General features: G+C 36.4%; 1 protein-coding gene across 1 annotated transcript; it reads left to right on the top strand.

The window, feature by feature from the left end:
- The first annotated feature begins 714 nt into the window (after positions 1-714).
- On the top strand, positions 715-13028 carry LOC132603765 (AT-rich interactive domain-containing protein 4). The gene is made up of 16 exons (XM_060316978.1): positions 715-1363; positions 2121-2383; positions 2464-2652; positions 3627-3680; positions 3789-3877; positions 4505-4781; positions 5409-5465; positions 8643-8674; positions 9005-9140; positions 9234-9407; positions 9941-10570; positions 10971-11108; positions 11239-11337; positions 11695-11795; positions 12390-12480; positions 12582-13028. Exons 2-16 carry the CDS (start codon positions 2234-2236, stop codon positions 12678-12680), a joined length of 2316 nt encoding a protein of 771 aa, XP_060172961.1. The 5' UTR covers positions 715-1363; positions 2121-2233; the 3' UTR covers positions 12681-13028.
- The last annotated feature ends 6142 nt before the right edge of the window (positions 13029-19170 follow it).

Below are 19170 nucleotides of genomic sequence, written 5' to 3'. Positions count from 1 at the left end.
TGTACGGTTGTTTCACTAGAGAAGAATGAGAGAGAAAGAATATAATTGTTTTTCTCCTTCTAAAAGAATCATCCTCTCAATTTAAAGGAGTGATAGGGTGCATCCGTGCATGGTGAAATGCTAGAAGTTATTTAGAAGAAGTAGCGTATTTTTTAAGCTTTTCTATAAGATTTGGAGAGCAAATAAGGTTATTTCAAAGAGGCGAATTAAAAATATTACAAGAACATGGTAATTTGATTTCCAGAGGAAGGCCAGTAAATATGACAAAAGAGATATACTATATGTATAATACCTTTTTATATCGAATCTTGATAGAATACTATGTATTTATAAAAGTTATATTTGACACTTAATCAAATTTACGGAATTAAATTTTATATGCACATGTATAAGAATATTTTTAAGGCTTCTATATTAATTAATTTTACAAAAAAGATCCTTTCATAAATTAATAACCATCTTTTATGACCGCGTGAAGTGTCGACAAGTTTGCTAGTTAACATATAATCTTTGTATTAAGCGGCTATACTAACAAAACCATTGACATTTGTATATTTTTTATTTATGTAATTTAAATTTTAAAAACACCAAATTTCGATTATATTTTATTTGAAAGTATATTTTCCACGAATTTTTGCAAGAATTCTCTTTCTTTCATCTTATTTCTATGCCTAATTAAGTAGACTAATCTATGAGAATATGAGTGATTAATCTCATTTTCTTTCCTTGTAAACAAAATCAAATTGGTCAAATTATTTACAATACCAATAACATGTCACAATGAACAATATTATAACAACAATAACAAAAAAAGTTCCACTAACAATGTGATGTTACTCCAATTATTCCACACTTTAAAAGAATAATCTTTTTGCTTTGATTTGAGATTCCAATTGAACTGCTGGGCTTAATAAAGAAATCTTTATTAACTTCGTATGAACATTTCTAGTTCTGGGTTTCTTATATGAACTAGTTATTCTTTGTTTTAATAATTTATTTTTCAATTTTATTATTGTCTTGTTCATGTTTTGACTTGAGTGTGTTGTTTTGTTACACAAACCCCAAGTTATAAGTTTTTAGAAAGCGTAAAGATTAAAATTAAGAAGAAGTATTTATAATTTTTTCTTTCTTTCTTTCTTGGCTGTTGATAGATTTAATAATTACTAACAGCTAAGAAGATGAGAAAAAAGAATCTTAAATCACACTCACTTTTACTACTATATTCTTTTTTTTTTTTTTCTACATTGATTATTAGATTTTAAAAGGGTCGTTAGGGTTTCTATTCTTTACTTTAATATATTATTTGCTTTCATTCGTATGGTGGATTTGGAGCTATGTACGCAACAAAGTTGTCTCTAATTTGGTGAGTTCCTTTTTTCTTAATACCCACTTCTATTTTTCCCTTTCTTTTAGGATTAGGGTTATCTGTGAAATCAAAATCTTGATTTTTTTTCAAGTGGGTATGTGTAACTTAGGGTTATTTTGAGATCAAAATCAAGAATTTCCAAGTGAGTATGTATTTTTTGCTGTTAGTGGGTGTTGTAAGTTGGGGTTATATTTGAGATCAAAGTCTTGATTTTTCAAGTGGGGTATGTGTAATTTTTTGAATTAGGTTGTTATTGAGAGCAAAAACTTGATTTTTCAAGTGGTTATTGGTAATTTATAATATGAGATCAATATGTTGCAGTTTCTTGCTAGCTTCTTGTGATTTTGGTCTTCTGGGCATTTTTATATGTTCTTACATGTAACTTGGGGTTATTTTTGGGATCAAAATCCAGATTTTCAAGTGGGTGCGGGTAATTTTCTGAATTAGGTTGTTATTGAGACAAAAGACTTGTTTTTTCAAGTGGGTATTGGTAATTTTCTGCATTAGGTTGTTATTGAGAGCAAAAACTTGATTTTTCAAGTGGGGGTGTGTAATTTTCTTAATTAGGTTGTTATTGAGACCAAGAACTTGATTATTCTAGTGGATATTGGTAATTTTCTGGATTGGGGGTTATAATATGAGATCAATATGTTGCAGTTTTCTTGCTAGCTTCTTTTTGGTTTATGCATGTGTTAAAGGTTTGGCGTTTTTGCTCTGCTGTGTATTTTTGTAAATAGGATTTCTTTTTCTGCAGGGCTTGCTAAAGGGTTTAGATTCAGGGTATAAGATTATGGTGGAGTGGGTTTTGGCTGCTGTAGCTAGATTTCTTTGAAGGCGTGAAATAGTTTTAAAAACCGGGTTAACGTGATGTTTCATAACCAAGGAGCTTCGAGACAAAGTTGCAGTCTTCTTGCAGTAGTATGTGGGAGAACTGCTGATTATGATCAGAAGCCAGATGTACATGATGGTAAACCGAGATATTGCTTCCCGGAGCTTGTATCATCAGGGCGTTTGGAGGTAGCATCATTCTAAATCGCTTTTGTATCTAATTTAACATGTTCTGGTTTCTTACGTCAATTACAATTTGCTAAATGTAGGTACAAGTGTTGAAAAGCCCCAGTGCTGATGAATTTCGTAAAGTTTTAGATTCATCGCAGCCAAATATTGTATATTTGCAAGGAGAGCGTCTTTCGAATGATGAAGTTGGTTCGCTTGTTTGGGGAGGGGTTGATTTGTCTTCCGTGGAAGCCATTTCTGGACTTTTTAGTACCACGCTGCCAACCGCTGTATGTAACTTTCTTTCCTTAGTCTTCTCAGGAGAATTTGTGCTAGTAGTGTCTTTCTTTGCGTTTCCCTTGGTCGGGCACTTCGGGTTTGGCAGTTCATGTTATTTCTGCACAGAGAATAGGCGCCAAAAGGCTTTGGTTCATGTTATGTCTGCACTCTGCAGCTATTGCCAAGTTGTTGGATTTAAATTTATTTTGCTAAAGAGTTTAGATTCAGCGTTTAAGATAATTTGCAAGCTTGTTAGGTTTGCCCTATTTCACTTGATTTACTAAATATGATCCAGTCAGTTCTTTAGCAGATCACCCTCTTTAACCGTTAAAAGTGCATGATTATTATTTTGGGAGTATCAAATGTTGTGATAATTTAGAAGGTTGTTATTGTGCCGATGTTTCAGTCTAGCGGTTGAGATCATGAGATTAAAGGTTAATCATATTTGAGTCTCATTCATGTGTGGATGTTTGCCCAACAATATGTTGGTTTTTGTCTTGTTTACAGATTGGTGTTTGTTCCCCCAACCGTTAATGTAAATGACACAGCTTGCATCGTCATAGCAAAGTAGAACTCAAGGTGATTATTTATAAAATAAAAATAAAAATTCAAGGTGATTATGTCTTAATGACATATCACATATCTAATAATCAGTAATGCACTCAATTAAAAATGGCTTAGATATAAATTCAACATTGGTTTTTGTTCCTCTGACTGGTAAAGTAAATGATACAGCTCTGTCATCATAGCAAAATAGAATTCAAGATGATTATATCTTAATGAAATACCTAACAATCGGTAATGCCTTAATTAAAATATGGCTTAGAAATAAATGCCAAGCCACCTTTTAATGGTTAGGTTAAGTTGTCTTTGCTGAAGATTTAATTATTTTGAAGTGTTCCTATGGTCGTATTATACTTACACTATTAGGAAAGGAAATTCTATTAGTGTTAATTCTGTTGTTTACTTGATAATCCTATTGTAGGTCTATTTGGAGATCCCAAATGGAGAAAAATTGGCTGAAGCTCTTCATGCTAAGGTGAGAAATTACGTGTATTTGCTCAATCAGTTGATGATCTGCTCAAATCTCCTCATTTGAACTTATGGATGGTTTCTTTTGGTTCCACCCCTATGTTCATTTTTGCAGGGAATTCCTTATGTGATGTACTGGAAGAGCGCATTTTCCTGCTATGCAGCATCCCATTTTCGACATGCATTTTTATGTGTGGCACAGAGGTATTCTTTCCGGTGACTCTAGATGTGCGGTGATTTGATGCATTATTCTGGACCTTCCCATATATTCAATTGCTTGTAGTTTCTTTTTGTTGCCTATTCTCTGTGCTAGAGAACAACAGTTGTATTCTACCAGTTGACTTCAATAATATGGCTGTCCATTCATTTTAGAAAACCACCTGGATTTATTAATTACCATTAAGCTATTTCTTATTGGTGCTTTGTGGTCATTATCAAATGTTCCATTTTAATCCCTTTCCACGTCTGCTACATTTGTCCAAGATTTACACTGTATTCTTGTCTAGTTTGATGGTGGTTTAGTGGTAGACTTCACAGAGCTTTTCATATTGATTTTTGTGGCATTCTTGACTCTTTACTTGCAACCAAGCATGTTATCGGGGGATTGTCAAGATCACCAGCACACTTCACGGCAAAGGGATGCCTTCTTGAGAGGCTTACATCATTCAAATAAATAGCACTAGTTACTTTCGGATCAGCTGTCCGTGCAGTTGATTTCTTTTCTACATTGCATTAGGAGAGCCAACTTTGATGAAGTTGATACATGATTTTATATCTGTATGGCTTGAAGTAAGGTATTGATTTAGGAGGTCTACTTGTTGTATCCTGCAGTTCAAGTTGTCATGTTTGGGATGCTTTCCAACTTGCACATGCGTCCTTTAGGCTTTACTGTGTCCGGAACAACCTTGTTCTCCCTGAGATGAGCCAGCAAGCCAGTGGTAAACTGGGTCCTCACCTGCTTGGCGATCCTCCAAAAATCGATGTCCCTTCACCTGAGGCAGGTCCTGAAGATGATGAAGAAAGCAATTCTGATGCTCTTCCTGCCATAAAGATCTATGATGATGATGTGAACATGAGGTTTCTCGTTTGTGGACTGCCATGCTCATTGGTACGAGACTGATTTCATGTACTCTTTCTATTCGGTTGCATGTGGCACAATTCCCGTTTTTGTGTTTTCTAAAAAGTTTTGACTTCTTTGAGTGATAATGTTCTAATCATTATGTGAACAACTTCCAAGAATTTAAATTCATTAATCAATTCAATTTTAATGAGGACTCATAAATGATATAACTTACCCCAACTTGATGGGGCTGAAACGTAGTTGTTGTGGTAATCTCATAAACAACAATGTGATTCTTTCTTTACGAAGTCCTCTGTCTGAATAACCCCTTAAAGTTATTAGATTAATTGTCTATTATTACAACTACAATATGTTACGAAGCTATTTGACAGCATGTGATAGTTTCTTTATGAATTGAACTCTCCGAACTTGATATTTAACAATCAAATCAACGCCCTGAGTAACTCAAAGAAGTTAGATTAATTAGCTCGCGCTATAAATGCTATATGTTAGTCAAACTTACTTCTTCATCCGCTTAGTTTGTGCTTGAAGATATACAGCTTACATGCACACAAACGTATAATACTTTTCATAGCATGTCTTCTAAGTTGTGTCATGTTATATTCGGAACTATTTTGTACACATTACTTATTTATGAATGGCTTCTTGTCTCAGGATGAATGCTTGTTGGGATCTATAGCCGACGGTCTGAATGCCCTCTTAAGTATAGAAGTAAGTTACACCAAAAATTCCTCCTTTTTATCACCTTGTGGCACATATTTTCAATTCTTGAACAAATGGAAGCGATGCTTATGATAACAAATATACTAAAACTTCTTCAGATTAGTGGTCACTTGGCACCATCTTCTTTATTTGAGCAGCTCAGACTTGTCTAGTTTTTAGCTTCCTGCCATCTGAATGAGTGTATCTGGTCATCATTCTCGTAGATATTAAATTTTTTTGTGTACATGCTGCTGATATTCCCTTTTCTTGAGCTTAAGAAAATGTTGATAGATGGACCCAAGGGTGTGGTTTAGCAGTCAATGAAGTAGGCAAAAATCATGGGAGACCAATCCTAGCAGAGACAAGAATGCTATTCTTTTGCATTCGCTTAAGTCCGGGTGGACAGAGTTGCTAGATACCTATTTTGGTGGGAGGTAAGAGGTATTCGTGCGGAGTAATTGAGGTGTGCACATACTCATCCAAACACCAACGTTATCACACAAAAAAAGATTAAAAAGAGATGCCGATAGATCTAAACCTTAGAGAAATGTTGAAGAACAGAAGAAGATTGCTTCGAATGATAGATTGATAGATCTCTTCAATGTGGTGGGCAGATGGACAAAAAGAAGAATAAGGGCGCATTTGGAGAGCCACCTTAGAATAAGACGGTGTGATTGGATGTAGTTACACAGTTTTGGCATGTTTATCTGGCTGATTAATTACTTGGTTAGCATGAAAAGAGTGTAATCGAGTGGGAGCAATTACGCTTTCCTGTTTTTCTGGGGGAAGCAAGAATTGATGGTAATTATACTATGTAATTATATTCAAAGTTTAACTTCTAATTTTTTAGTTCATTTTTTCTACGCTAACTCGTGCTACTTTTTCCACGCTGATACTTATCAACAGCGTAGGAGTGTATGTTCTAGAAAAGAATACTTTCACATCTTAGTGGAGGATCCGGGTGCCACATTGCTTTGAACGTAGACGTCACTATCATAAAATCACTAATTTTCAATGATCGTTGGAATTTGGGTAAGGGATTTTCGATGAAAAGTGTGTCGAAAGTGTTACCTCGAGCCAAATTTTCCGTCAGAAATTAACGATGTTTTAGTAGTATACATCTATTTGCGAAGTAGTGTGGCACTTAGAATCACCAAATAACGAAAACACTTGGTTGGTTTGATCAGATTTAGCCTTCAATTAGTCTTTACAGTTTATATAGACAAATTGATCAAAATGTAATGATTATACTCCCTCCGGATCAAAATGAGTGTCCACTTAGCCCTTTGCACACCCCTTAAGAAAACAGCAACTCCTAGATAAAAAGAGGTAATTTGACTAAACTGCCCCTAATTTAATAGGTAATTAAATAGGTATTGGGATTTGATAACATAGCACTTAATAGGGGCAAATCTGGAAAAATAAGATTTATCCTTTCTTGATTTGATAAGTGGACGCTTTTTGACTCAAGAAAAAAAGGCCAAGTGGACACTCTTTTTGATCCGGAGGGAGTAATAACTTGGCACAAAACAAAAGCTTAATCCAACTTGTGAATCAGAGTGTGAACAAATATATGTTTTTAGTTCCATTATTAAGCGGTTATGGATCAAGCCAAATCATTACAGGGAGAGATGAACTTTTAAGTTTAAAGTATAGAATCCTCAATTTTGTTTCATACTAAAGTCTTAAACAAAGATGAGGCAAAAAGTTAAAGAATCGATTGAAAAAGTGAGTCAAACTACTTTTGAATAACTGGTCAAGAAGACAGATAAAAACCATAAAAATAGAGTACCTGTATGTGTATTTGTATATACCTATTGCTTCAGCAAGCAAAATATTAACTACTTGTTGGCAGTGGGATTTGAACTCCCACCACATAGGAGAAACTTTAAACTTTTGCCACTGGCACCTTTGCCTCTTTTGTTGATGTGGGTAACACTTGATATCTTTATAGCATTTCTTACATATATATACATATACATACAGAGTTTCAACCGAAGCTTGCGGGTGGCATGGTACTCCCTCAGGCCTTAATAGATCCACCCCTGCATCTCATGTTTATCTTTTAAGATGTTTTTTTAACGAAACAATTGGAGATTTAGATTATATTCACATGTTTTGGCTAGAAAATCTAAATTTGCAATTGGATCTTTTGTAAATGATTTTTTTTTTTGTTTTATAATTTTAACGAAACAATTGGAGATTTAGATTATATTCACATGTTTTGGCTAAAAATCTAAAATTTGCAATTGGATCTTTCTTTTTTTTCTTTTTTTTTTTTTTTTTGGCGAGACACACCCAATGTTGTGGCCTGGTAGTCAATGAAGTGGTGAAAACTTTAGAAATTAAGGTTCAAATCCAGCAGAGACAAAGCACTAGGAGATTTTTCCCATCTACAAAAGCCTTGGTGGGTAGAGTTATTTGTTACCTGTCCTGGTGGGGGCTAGCAAATATCCGGGGGAATTGAGGTGTGCACAAGCTGATCTGGAGATTAGGTTATTGGAAAAAAAAATTCTTGTGAGAGGATATCAGTTATTTACCTAATATTCCCTCCGTTTCATTTTATCGTCTTAGTTTGACTGGGCACGTAATATGAGAAGTAAGAGAAACTTTTTAGTATTGTGGTTTTAAACTAAAGATGTGAATAATATTAAACATGTCATGTGGGATGTTGGAATTAAAGAGTTGCTAAATGTGGGAATTGACATTCTTTTGAGACAAACTAAAAAGGAAAGTATGACATTTAAATTGAAACATAGGAAGTAATAATTTAAAATACTTCTAATAAGAAAATATGTATTTTAACCATAAATTATTTTAATAATTACTAGATACATGTATATTAATAAGAGACTAAAGATTACTTACTGTTCATATTATTTTAAATTAAAAAAATATATGACTGTAATTACTACCTGTGAAACCAAACATGCTGATGAATTTCGTAATAATTACTTCATGACAAAAATAAGCCTTTGCACTCTGCAATTACTAGACTACCTAATTTCTTCCTTAGTAATTACACAGCCTGGAAATTACGCAGGACTTCCAAACTCATCCTTTTTTACATCTCTTGTTTGTCTATTGAAGAATGAGAAAGTTGGATGTTCTTGAAATCACTAAATTTTTTCTAGGTATGACGTGATTGAGTACTGAAAAAACTGCTTTTCTTTTTTGTTATTCCAGATGCGAGGGGGTAAGCTGCATAACCGGGTCAGGTACTTCTCAGAATGGATTTTGTGGTGCTGTAATATTTTATTTTCCAGACCTGCTTCATGGAGTTGTTATTTTCTTTTCTGAAATTTGATGTTATTAGCATTTCAAAATTTACTCCACTGGTGATTGCATCTTTAAGACTAGGAAACTTATATGCTTCATATCTAATTACTTTCATTTGTCTATGAGGTATCTGCCAGATTTGCTTATTTTTTTTCTGTTTGCCAGTCACCAAACATCAGCAATATGCACTTCCCTGATTAAAATTCTCTGTTCATGTGCTACTCTCTTGTCAATTGTTGTGCCCCTAACGTTGCTGCTCTGTGATACAGTGCCCTTCCACCACCTCTTCAGGCTGGTACATTTTCCCGTGGTGTTGTGACCATGCGGTGTGATCTGTCAACCAGTAGTTCTGCTCATATTTCACTTCTAGTTTCAGGCAGTGCTCAAACATGTTTTGATGATCAGGTAATTTTAGCAGTATCTTCGTGTACAGGCTAGTGACTTTAATTGCCCTCTGAGGACAGATTGGATAATGCATATTTCCCTGTTACTTTTCAGCTATTAGAGAATCACATAAAAAGTGAAATAATTGAAAATAGTACGCTGATTCATGCACTACCAAGTGATGAAGAAAATAGGCTACCCATATCTCAGCCTCGGAGATCAATGTCTGTAGCTTGTGGATCAGAAGTATTTGAAGTTTGCATGAAGGTTCCGATGTGGGCTTCACAGGTCCTTAATTTTCACTACTCTTTGTTTCTTTTTTTTGTTCCCTCACTAAATCCTTTTAGAGATGTTCTGAGAGAAGATGGGGGGATCCAATCAATTTGGCTTCTGGTTTTCTTTAAACGTCATGGCTGTTGATTTGATCAGTATATGTGCTTCCTTACAAATAAAAAACAAAATCAGCATATGTGCTTGTACTAAGTTCGGTATCTCTCGTTTTCATATTTATACTTAGAAAAGTTTGTTTCCTGGTTAATATGTTGGAGAATGGTCTATACATTTGATAGTGGGTATCTAGGCTTTCTTTTAATGTAATGACTGTCTAGTCATTATTGCTCTTCTTTTAAGTTCCTTGGTCACCTTTTCATATTTGTAGCATCAAAGGATTGTGTGCTGGATCCAGGATCACTATTAGTTATTCATAAGGATCCAGGATCACTATTAGTTATTCATAATTTCATTATTGATGGTGTTTACCGGCTTCTTAAGGTTCTAGTTAGACCTTTATAAGTTGGTTCTTCATGTTCTGTTCTATTCAGGTTTTGAGACAATTGGCTCCTGATGTTTCGTATCGTAGTTTAGTTGCACTTGGCATTGCTAGCATTCAGGGACTAGCTGTAGCTTCATTTGAGAAAGATGATGCTGAACGACTTCTTTTCTTCTGCACAAAGCAACGGAAGGATAGGGCTTTCGGCAATTTTAAGATTGGGAATCCTCCAGCATGGTTAAGACCACCTGCTCCTAGCAGAAAGAGGTCCAATTTTTATCAAGAAACAAGTCATATTTTCCAAAATGGTTTAGCACCTGAAAATCATTTAGCTGTGAAAGAAGAGAAAGAAAGTCGATTAGGGAATGGTGTTGCAACACCTCTGGTGACTGCTAGACAAAAACGCAAAGTTGCTGCTATGCGGCCCATTCCTCATGTTCGTCACCAGAAAATGCTACCCTTTTCTGGAATTTCGGAGCTGGGGAGCCTTGATGAGAACCATGTGAAACCTAATCTGCCCATCATTCCTTCTTCAACTAAGGGTAGCAATGTTGGAGTAACTCCTGCTGCCCATCGGAAAGCAGCATCAAGTTCACATCAGGCTAAGCAAATTATATCCTTGAATCCTCTTCCACTGAAGAAACATGGTTGTGGGCGAAGTCCAATACATGTGTGTTCTGAGGTAAGATAATTTTTCCTTTCATATATATTTTCATGCATTAACTTTGCTTGAGGATTCTGATCTCTGCTTTGGATTATGCCCATTTATCTGCTATGACCTATTTAATCTGAATTATTGAAATGAGGAAGAACCCTGTATAAACAATAGCTGATTTTACAGGCTCCAAGAAAAATTTTAGTGTTGTGGATTTCAGAATCTGTTGGCACAATCTTATGGAATCGAGTTATTTAGTTTGCATGATCTGATAAGAGCTTGTCCTTTAACAGCGGGTGCTTTCAGAATACATTCTACCCCTCGAATGCCTCTTTTTCACTTTACTACTGTGATTGGATCATATAACTAACATGGATAAGTGTAATCATTTTTTTCTTTTCTCTCTCTCTGCCCCACCTATTTCCAGGAGGAATTTCTGAAAGATGTAATGCAGTTTTTAATTCTTCGTGGACACACTCGTCTCATTCCTCAAGGTGGCCTTGCTGAGTTTCCAGACGCTATTCTCAATGCCAAACGCCTTGACCTCTTTAACTTGTATAGGGAGGTGAGTTTTTTTTTTTTCTGCTTATTAAGAACGAACTTTCAGAAATCTGCAAGGGTATTATACTCCCTTGCAGAAAAAATGACAAGACTATCAAACGTCATTCTGATTTTCTAAATTGAATGTTCTTCAGGTGGTTTCAAGGGGTGGTTTTCATGTTGGCAACGGCATCAATTGGAAAGGGCAAGTTTTCTCAAAGATGCGAAATCACACAGTAACCAATAGGATGACTGTAAGGCCTCTACTCAATATGACATATTAGTAGCCTGTTCTTTTCCAACTTCTTATTGACTAAGCATGTTTCTCTCTCTGAACCAGAGTGTGCGTTGGTTGTCAGCTAATTGTAAACCTTTTTAAGTTACCTGGGATCTGGCCCTACATATTCCATACGTTCAGACCTGGTTGAAAGAACTGCATGTTTGTTTATGTTCATAAGTTTTTGTGGATGCTTATACTTCCTCATGAGAACTGTTACTGGAGGATTTTTTTACTTCCGATTTTTCAACCCCCCCCCCCCCCCCCCCCCCCCCTTAATGTATACCTGCAGAAACTTGAACAGCTCTTTTAACATAATAATTTCTTGAACCAGGGTGTTGGGAATACACTCAAAAGACATTATGAGACTTACCTTTTGGAGTACGAATTGGCTCATGATGATGTTGATGGAGAGTGCTGCTTGTTATGTCGCAGGTCAATTTCCGTTCATCATTTTCTTTTAAATGCTGCTAGTTGTCAAATGTGTCTTGCTGGGTGTAATAATGACAAAAATGGTGCCTTCTGTTTGAGAGTAGGTTTAAAAGTTGATTTACGCACCGAACAATTTTGGTCCTTTAAGTTTGCCAAAAAGTTCACTTTGTCTCCATCAAATATTTAACAATTTATGTTCGTCAGATTTGACGGGAACAGTGGGGAAGAAAAAGATTCAACTGTAAACACCAAGAAAGTCCCATCAAATCCTGAAACTAGACATTAAAAAGATGAAAAAAAATAGATTACACCTCAGAAAGCTTCACCTGACTCTAGAAATAAATCAAGAATAGCAGATACTACAAAAATATACCTCTAAATGTGAGTTCCTGCTAAATTCTTGTTTTCATAGTCCCTGTCAAATCTAACAGGCAGAGTTCGATAAATATTTGACGGATAGTAAAAGTGTTAACTTTTGGCAAACTTAAAGGACGAAAACTGTTCAATGCATGCTTGAGGGGCTATTTTGAACCAACCAGCAGACATAAGGGACCATCTTTGATAATGATTGCCTAACAAATGTTACCTATTTTCCAGTAGTGCTGCTGGAGATTGGGTTAACTGTGGGATTTGTGGTGAGTGGGCACATTTTGGCTGTGATAGAAGACCGGGTCTTGGTGCCTTCAAGGTACTGAGTTGATCTCCGTAACCAACCTCTTTCTTCTAAACATTCTAGGAGGAGTTTTGATGTGAAGTGTATGGTCTGTTTCTTGTTTGATTCTTTTGCAGGACTATGCAAAGACAGATGGACTGGAATACATATGTCCGCAATGCAGCGTTACAAATTTCAAGAAGAAAATGCAGAAAACTACGAACGGATATTCCTGAACCTAAGCCTAATGGCTTCAACAACACCATTATTGGCTGTCCGCTAATCCCAATTCATTATATACATGTTTTCTCTTAGAACATCATCTGTTTTTGCAGAGAAATTAGTTAAAAGCTTCTATTGCTTAGGCATTAGCGTGTGTTCTGGACAAACAGAGAAAGGCGTATATTGAACATAAGTGAAAATGCAAAAGAAGTTGGAAAGCGGAGACGAGGAGGAAGAGTTGTAGAGATAGGGAAGGGACGAGACTGTATCTCATGGGAAGTCTTTGTAATATATAATCCTCCTCTGTGAGGATATGACATTTTGTAGCTTTTGTTAGTGGAATTAATTTTTCTACAATTCCACATATCTCTTCGCTGCATCACTTCTCCAGGGCTTAGTTTTTTTCTTCCGCCTTGCTGTTTGTCTATTTTTATTCATTTGAAATTCCTGTAGGATGCAAGAGAACAACCGAGGAGTTCAGGGCTTGAAGTAGCTCCATTAATTTGTTTTGGAAATATATAAATATATAGTACTCTGGGCTTTACGAATATCGGGGACTGGACAAATGTCTATTATAAGAGGTTCTTCACGCTGGATGCACAATGAAAAAACTCTGCCATGGACACCTGACTTTGATCCAGATGTTGAAACACCACTAGCCCGTTTGGATTTTGCTGCATTAACTCTCATGGCATTTATTCCAATGGAATATTATGTCAAGAATGGTGAGTTGTATTGGTACTGCTATGGCACCTGACCTGGCTACATACTCAAAAGTCTAGGGGAAATGTTGCTAAAATCAGGGTGGAAATAGATTTATCAAAGCCAAAACAAGAGGAAATTTGGGCCGGATTCAATCGACTTGATGATGGCACTGAAGATGGCTATTGGTTGAAAGTTGAATATGAACAAGTTCTAGAGTATCGATCGAAGCAAAGAGACAATGAAGAAAAAGTGAGAAAAGAAAAAGGGAAGATGGTTGAAAATGTGGACAAACCTGAACAACAAAAACCTCAAGCTGAGGAGGCGGCCCCTTTTCAGATTGCTAGAAGAAGAAATAGAAGGAGAAATGGACAGGTTTACAAACCAAAGGATGGAGGCCAACAAATTAAGACAGCTCAAGCCACTGTGGAAAACGGAAAGGATCAAACACAAATTCACCCATAGAACTAAAGTGAACACCCCTCCAAAATAACCATGACATCAAACTTGGCAAACAATGAAACTCAACCACAACCGAGCTATAACCTAGAACAACAAATCACCCATTTACAAATAGTAACCCACCAAACCACCCCTCCTATCAAAACTGACCAGCTATAAAAAGACCTAGAAAACCCCTCAGCTCCACCAAAGAAAAACAACAGCCTATTCCAATCCCTAGCTAGACTCCACAAAATAAAGAAGTTCTCGAAAAAGATGATGAAATCTCTACAAAATCAATTGGAAATAACATAGTTGGTTTGGAAGTTCAGCAGGTCAACAAGATCACTCCAGAGGACATAGCAAGGGACAAAATAATCCTGAGTCTCCACAAATGTCTATCTCCAGAGTTCTTGAATCTCCTGAGAAAAACCACCAAGATCCCCAATATAGCAGCTCCACCATTCCTACAGGAAACATGTCTCAACAATCTCAGAAAAGCTCTACTCAAAGCCTGGAACAAGTAGTGAACAGTGAAAAAGAAACAGAACCTCCAGACATAGTCAATGACATTGATATTGAGGAAGAGAAAGCATATGCTTGTATTAAAGGGCATACCTCTAGTGATGAAGAGATTGAAGTCCAAAGTGAAGAAGGTAAAGATGAATCTGAAGATCATATAATGAATACTTTCAGCTCTCATGAGAATTTTGACCCTAATGTTTCACAAGCTTTTGAGGAAATCACTAAAAGGCATAACTTATCTCCTGGAAGTGCACATCCATCAATCAATCACAATGAACAGAGGGGTTATATCAGTTCCTACCACCCGATCAAGAGCTAAGCTCTCAGCACAAATCCTCAAGACTCAATGATTATCACATTTATATGGAACATTAGGGGCATTAAAATTGCCTTGGATAGATTGAAATTCCTTAAAGTGTACAAAATCTCTTTTATAGCTATATTGGAGCTTAAAGCTTGTGGTAACAAGCTCCATAATTACAGAAGAGCCTTAAGCTTCTCTCAAGCTTTCAGCAATATCAACAACAAAATTTGGTTATTCTGCAATAACTCTCTAGAGTGTATTATAGTGGATGATCAGGAACAAGTTCTAACCTGTTTTCTAAAGGGTGATAATGATTTTTTGACTGTCTTCTCTATTGTTTATGCCAAGACTGATTCTAAGCTAAGAGAACATTTGTGGGATGATCTTAGAAGATTGGCAAATTCTATCAACTAGCCTTGGTGTACTGTTGGCGATTTCAACTGTATCATTGAATCTTTGGAGAAGCAGGGAGGTAGGCTGTCACACCCCAACCTTGGGGGTGTGGCCGGCACCCGGCACCCGAAGGGCCGAGCGAACCAACTGTGATATCTAAACTCTGTAACGTGAATCATAGGCCGACGAGGTCGCTGAATAACAATAGTAAGAAGTATATCATAACAACCTGCAAGCAGAAAAGGCCCAACAACAAATATATGCATAACTAGGGCCGACAAGGCCACAACCAAGAAAGACAACTAGTCAGAAGGCCGGCAAGGCCAAACACAATACTTGTACACTGACTGATAGTCTGTAAGCCTCTAAGAGCACTAATATGCATCAACTAGTCGGGACAGTGGCCCCGACATACCCATAGCCATACTCTCTCTATATATATATATATATATATGCATGCATCCTATTTAATGACTCTGACCAGCAACTCCGGAGAATGGAGTGCGAGCACTGCTGAACTTTGGTATCCTACTGAGAAAGGTACAACAATCCGTCTACCGTACCTGTGGGCATGATCACAGCGCACAAAATGCGTCAGTACGAAAGATGTACCGAGTATGTAAGGCAGTAAGCATAAACATAACATAAGCATAAGAGATACAAATAACTTGGGAAAAGATGTAGAGACAACCTGAAACTCTGAACGAGGCCACTGAGGGCGACCATAATCATGACATATATGTAAATGCATGCTCGTAAAATCATTCCTCACTGTGGAGGCATATATCATATCATATAACAATAATAAATCCCTTTGTAGGGTGAGCTCATCATCATAATATCATCTCTGCCCAACTGATCAGTGGCAATGCATAGCTACGTGCCTACCCGAACACCTACAACACGTCTCGGTAAAGAAAGAAACACATCTAGGTGCACAGCTACGTGCCTACCCGGCCGCCTACAACACGGCTCGGTAAAGAAAGAAACATGTCTAGGTGCACATATAAGTGCTCACCCGGACGACTATAGCGCAACTCGGTAATGAAAATAAATACACATATATATAAGTGCAATGCAAGACTGACCTCAGAAGAGACATCATAGAAAGAGTCGGAGTGACCTGTCGTCGTTACCCTCCGATCTTCATTATTGTCGCTACGTTCTTTAGCTTTCAATCAAGAAGACCATAAATGTAAAGAATATGAAATATACTTGATACGGATTACACGTGAGGTAAAGATCAACTCAAATAATTGGAAATACAACTGCCTCAACTTTGACGTGAAGAGTACCATAATGAACATCATTCTTCAATTGACAAACAATAGATACGAACTACGGGAAAGTATTCCAATATAATCTATTCATGAGAAGAGATGATCTTAACTATTTCGGAATGTGGTTGATACAAGTTAACAGAAGGTCGTTCAATCGTTAACCAAAAGAGATGTGGAACCATAGAAAGTACTTTGACACAAGTCATATATGAAGTACAAATTAGCTCGATCATTATTGAACCTGGTCGACACAAGTTAACGTAAATAACGTTTCAATAAAAGCTCATTTGAATTCTAGTCATGCCAAGAAGAGAAGAGAAAGCCCTACATACCTCGTCGATGGAGTTATATATGTTTCCCGAGTCATCAAACGCCTTACGAACGATTTCCTACATAATACGGACTATTCAAGATCAAAACCAAGGTCATAGCTTATAGAAATCTCCATTTAGACATTTAATCGAGCAACTCATGGGCATGAATTTATAGGCCTTTTTTGTAGCGAAATTTTCCTGTAAAACGCTATCAAATTCTACTTTTCTACTTGTCCTCTTCAATATGATCCCATACATATCACCATAACTCCAAACAACACAACAAAACCATATAAAACAGCCCAACAAATAAGCTAAGTTCATGAAAGTTTCATAAGAATATAGAAGAGCTTGTTCTATGGGGGTTTTCACCAATTTCTATGATCAATTACTTGTAGAATTTCAAAGAGATCAAAAGGAAGTTAAAATATACCTTAGGTGATGAAAATCACTTCAAACTCCAAGTTACTTCAAAGCAAGGTTTCCTCCGAAAGGTGAAATAGTGAAGAAATAACAATTTCGAAGTTGCCATGTTGTTCTTCATGTTAAAGTTGATATATTTGCTCTTGGTTTGGATTGAGATTGATGGAGGATTAATTGAAGAGGGTTTGAGAGTTTTACAGGTTGGGGATGGTGAGAAAATGGAAGAAAAATTCGTGCAAGGGGCCTATATATACTTGGGCAATTTAAAGCAGCACACTGTTCCCGCGGCAGTTTGCGTCCCTGGACGGAAATGTGAATTTCTCTCTACTCCTATGTCGTATCGATGAACAGTAAAATGCACTAGAAACTAGACTCGTAGACCTTCGATTTTGATAGGTGGATTACCCCTTAGATCTTGGTAGATTGAGAGAAAAGCTCCGTGACATCTGACCCAAATTTCAGTAAAATTTACAAACTTAACTTGCGACGCCCTTTGTCGACTTTTGTATTACAACTCGTTTGACTTCCAAACTTAACAAACGACCATTATAAGATTAAAAACTTCATATTATTGTTTTATTAGCATGTGAAGAACTCCTGATCTTACCAAAAAGTACAAGTTATCATATTCCCAACTTACCGACTTTTGACGAAACTCAGGCTTCTTTGATTTATTCACCCTCCAAATATTCTGCCACTTACTAATATTATTTATAGACTCTTGTAACTATTTTTATTAATAAAATCAATCCCTTTTATCCTCAACATAATTTCTTTTTTAACTTACGTCGACTAACTCATGATACGACTTTAATATGTGAAAATCCGAGTTGTAACATAGACCTTATAAACCTCAGAAAGATATGCCTTTTATTAATTGCATTGTGGATTGTGATCTTATTGATATGAGCTATTCTGGTCCTATCCATACCTAGTGTAATGATTTGGGTCCTGAAAGAAGAATTTGGAAAAGGCTAGATAGAGCCCTTTATAATCATATGTCGTATCGATGAACGGTATAATGCACTGGAAACTAGACTCGTAGGACTTTGATTTGATAGGTGGATCACCCTATAACACCAAGTACATTGAGAGAAAAGATCCGTGACATCTGACCCAAATTTCAATGAAATTTACAAACTTAACTTGCGACGCCCTTTGTCGACTTTTGTATTACAACTCGTTTGACTTCCAAACTTAACAAATGACTATTATACGATTAAAAACTTCATAATATTATTTTCTTAGCATGTGAAGAACTCCTTATCTCACCCAAAAGTACAAGTTATCATATTCCAAAATTGCCGACTTTTGACGAAACTCATGCTTCTTTGATTCATTCACCCTCCAAATCTTCTGCCACTTACTAATATTATTTATAGACTCTTGTAACCATTTTTATTAATAAAATCAATCCCTTTTATCCTCAACATAATTTCTTATTGAACTTACATCAACTAACTCATGATACGACTTTAACATGCGAAAATACGAGGTGTAACATCCTTCCCCCCTTAAGAACATTCATCCTCGAATGTTGAGGGATATTCTAACTCTTGAGATTTCTAGAAATTTAGGCAGAGTTTCCTCTGTAAATAGGACTATCCAAAACTTGTCAACAGCCCAAACAACTGTCCAAAGCCACACAGGGCCACTCAACAACATAATAATATCAATTTGGCCCCTCACGACCGTCTATTTATACAAAAATTATAATAGGTTAGCCATAACTCACCTCAACCGTCCTTTGCTGAAGTCTGTAACATACTAGCCATATCTGTCTCAACAATAAAATCAAATAAGATATATAAAAGTTCAATATATATAATTGGCAAGGAGGTATCTTATCACACGAGTGTCCGCATAAATCTGAGGTCTGAAAAAAATGGGGGGTATCCAGCCTTCACATCTTTCCTTGTCTCCTTATGTCGGTTCCTCCACATTATCCTATTGGCAACGCATTTTTTTTCTTTCTTTCAACTTTGTAGCTTGTAAATGATGATTTTGAAGATCAGAGGTAGTGATGGGGTACTTATGATATTTAGATGTGCAGAACACCGGATAAACTACTTTAAATTTCTTACGCACATCAAACTTATCGACTACTTAGCCGGTTCCACTG

This window comes from Lycium barbarum, chromosome 7, assembly GCF_019175385.1.
Source record: "Lycium barbarum isolate Lr01 chromosome 7, ASM1917538v2, whole genome shotgun sequence".
NCBI lineage: Eukaryota > Viridiplantae > Streptophyta > Magnoliopsida > Solanales > Solanaceae > Lycium > Lycium barbarum.
Note: the sequence above shows the minus strand (reverse complement) of the source record. Positions and strands in the feature narration are given on the sequence as shown.

Bases quoted from the DNA above. Each gene is read 5' to 3' on its own strand.
- LOC132603765 (XM_060316978.1), top strand. From the start codon at position 2,234: ATGTTTCATAACCAAGGAGCTTCGAGACAAAGTTGCAGTCTTCTTGCA. The intron at 4,782-5,408 runs GTACGAGACTGA...TTCTTGTCTCAG, and splicing joins GTGGACTGCCATGCTCATTG to GATGAATGCTTGTTGGGATC. The intron at 11,338-11,694 runs GTAAGGCCTCTA...TTCTTGAACCAG, and splicing joins CAGTAACCAATAGGATGACT to GGTGTTGGGAATACACTCAA.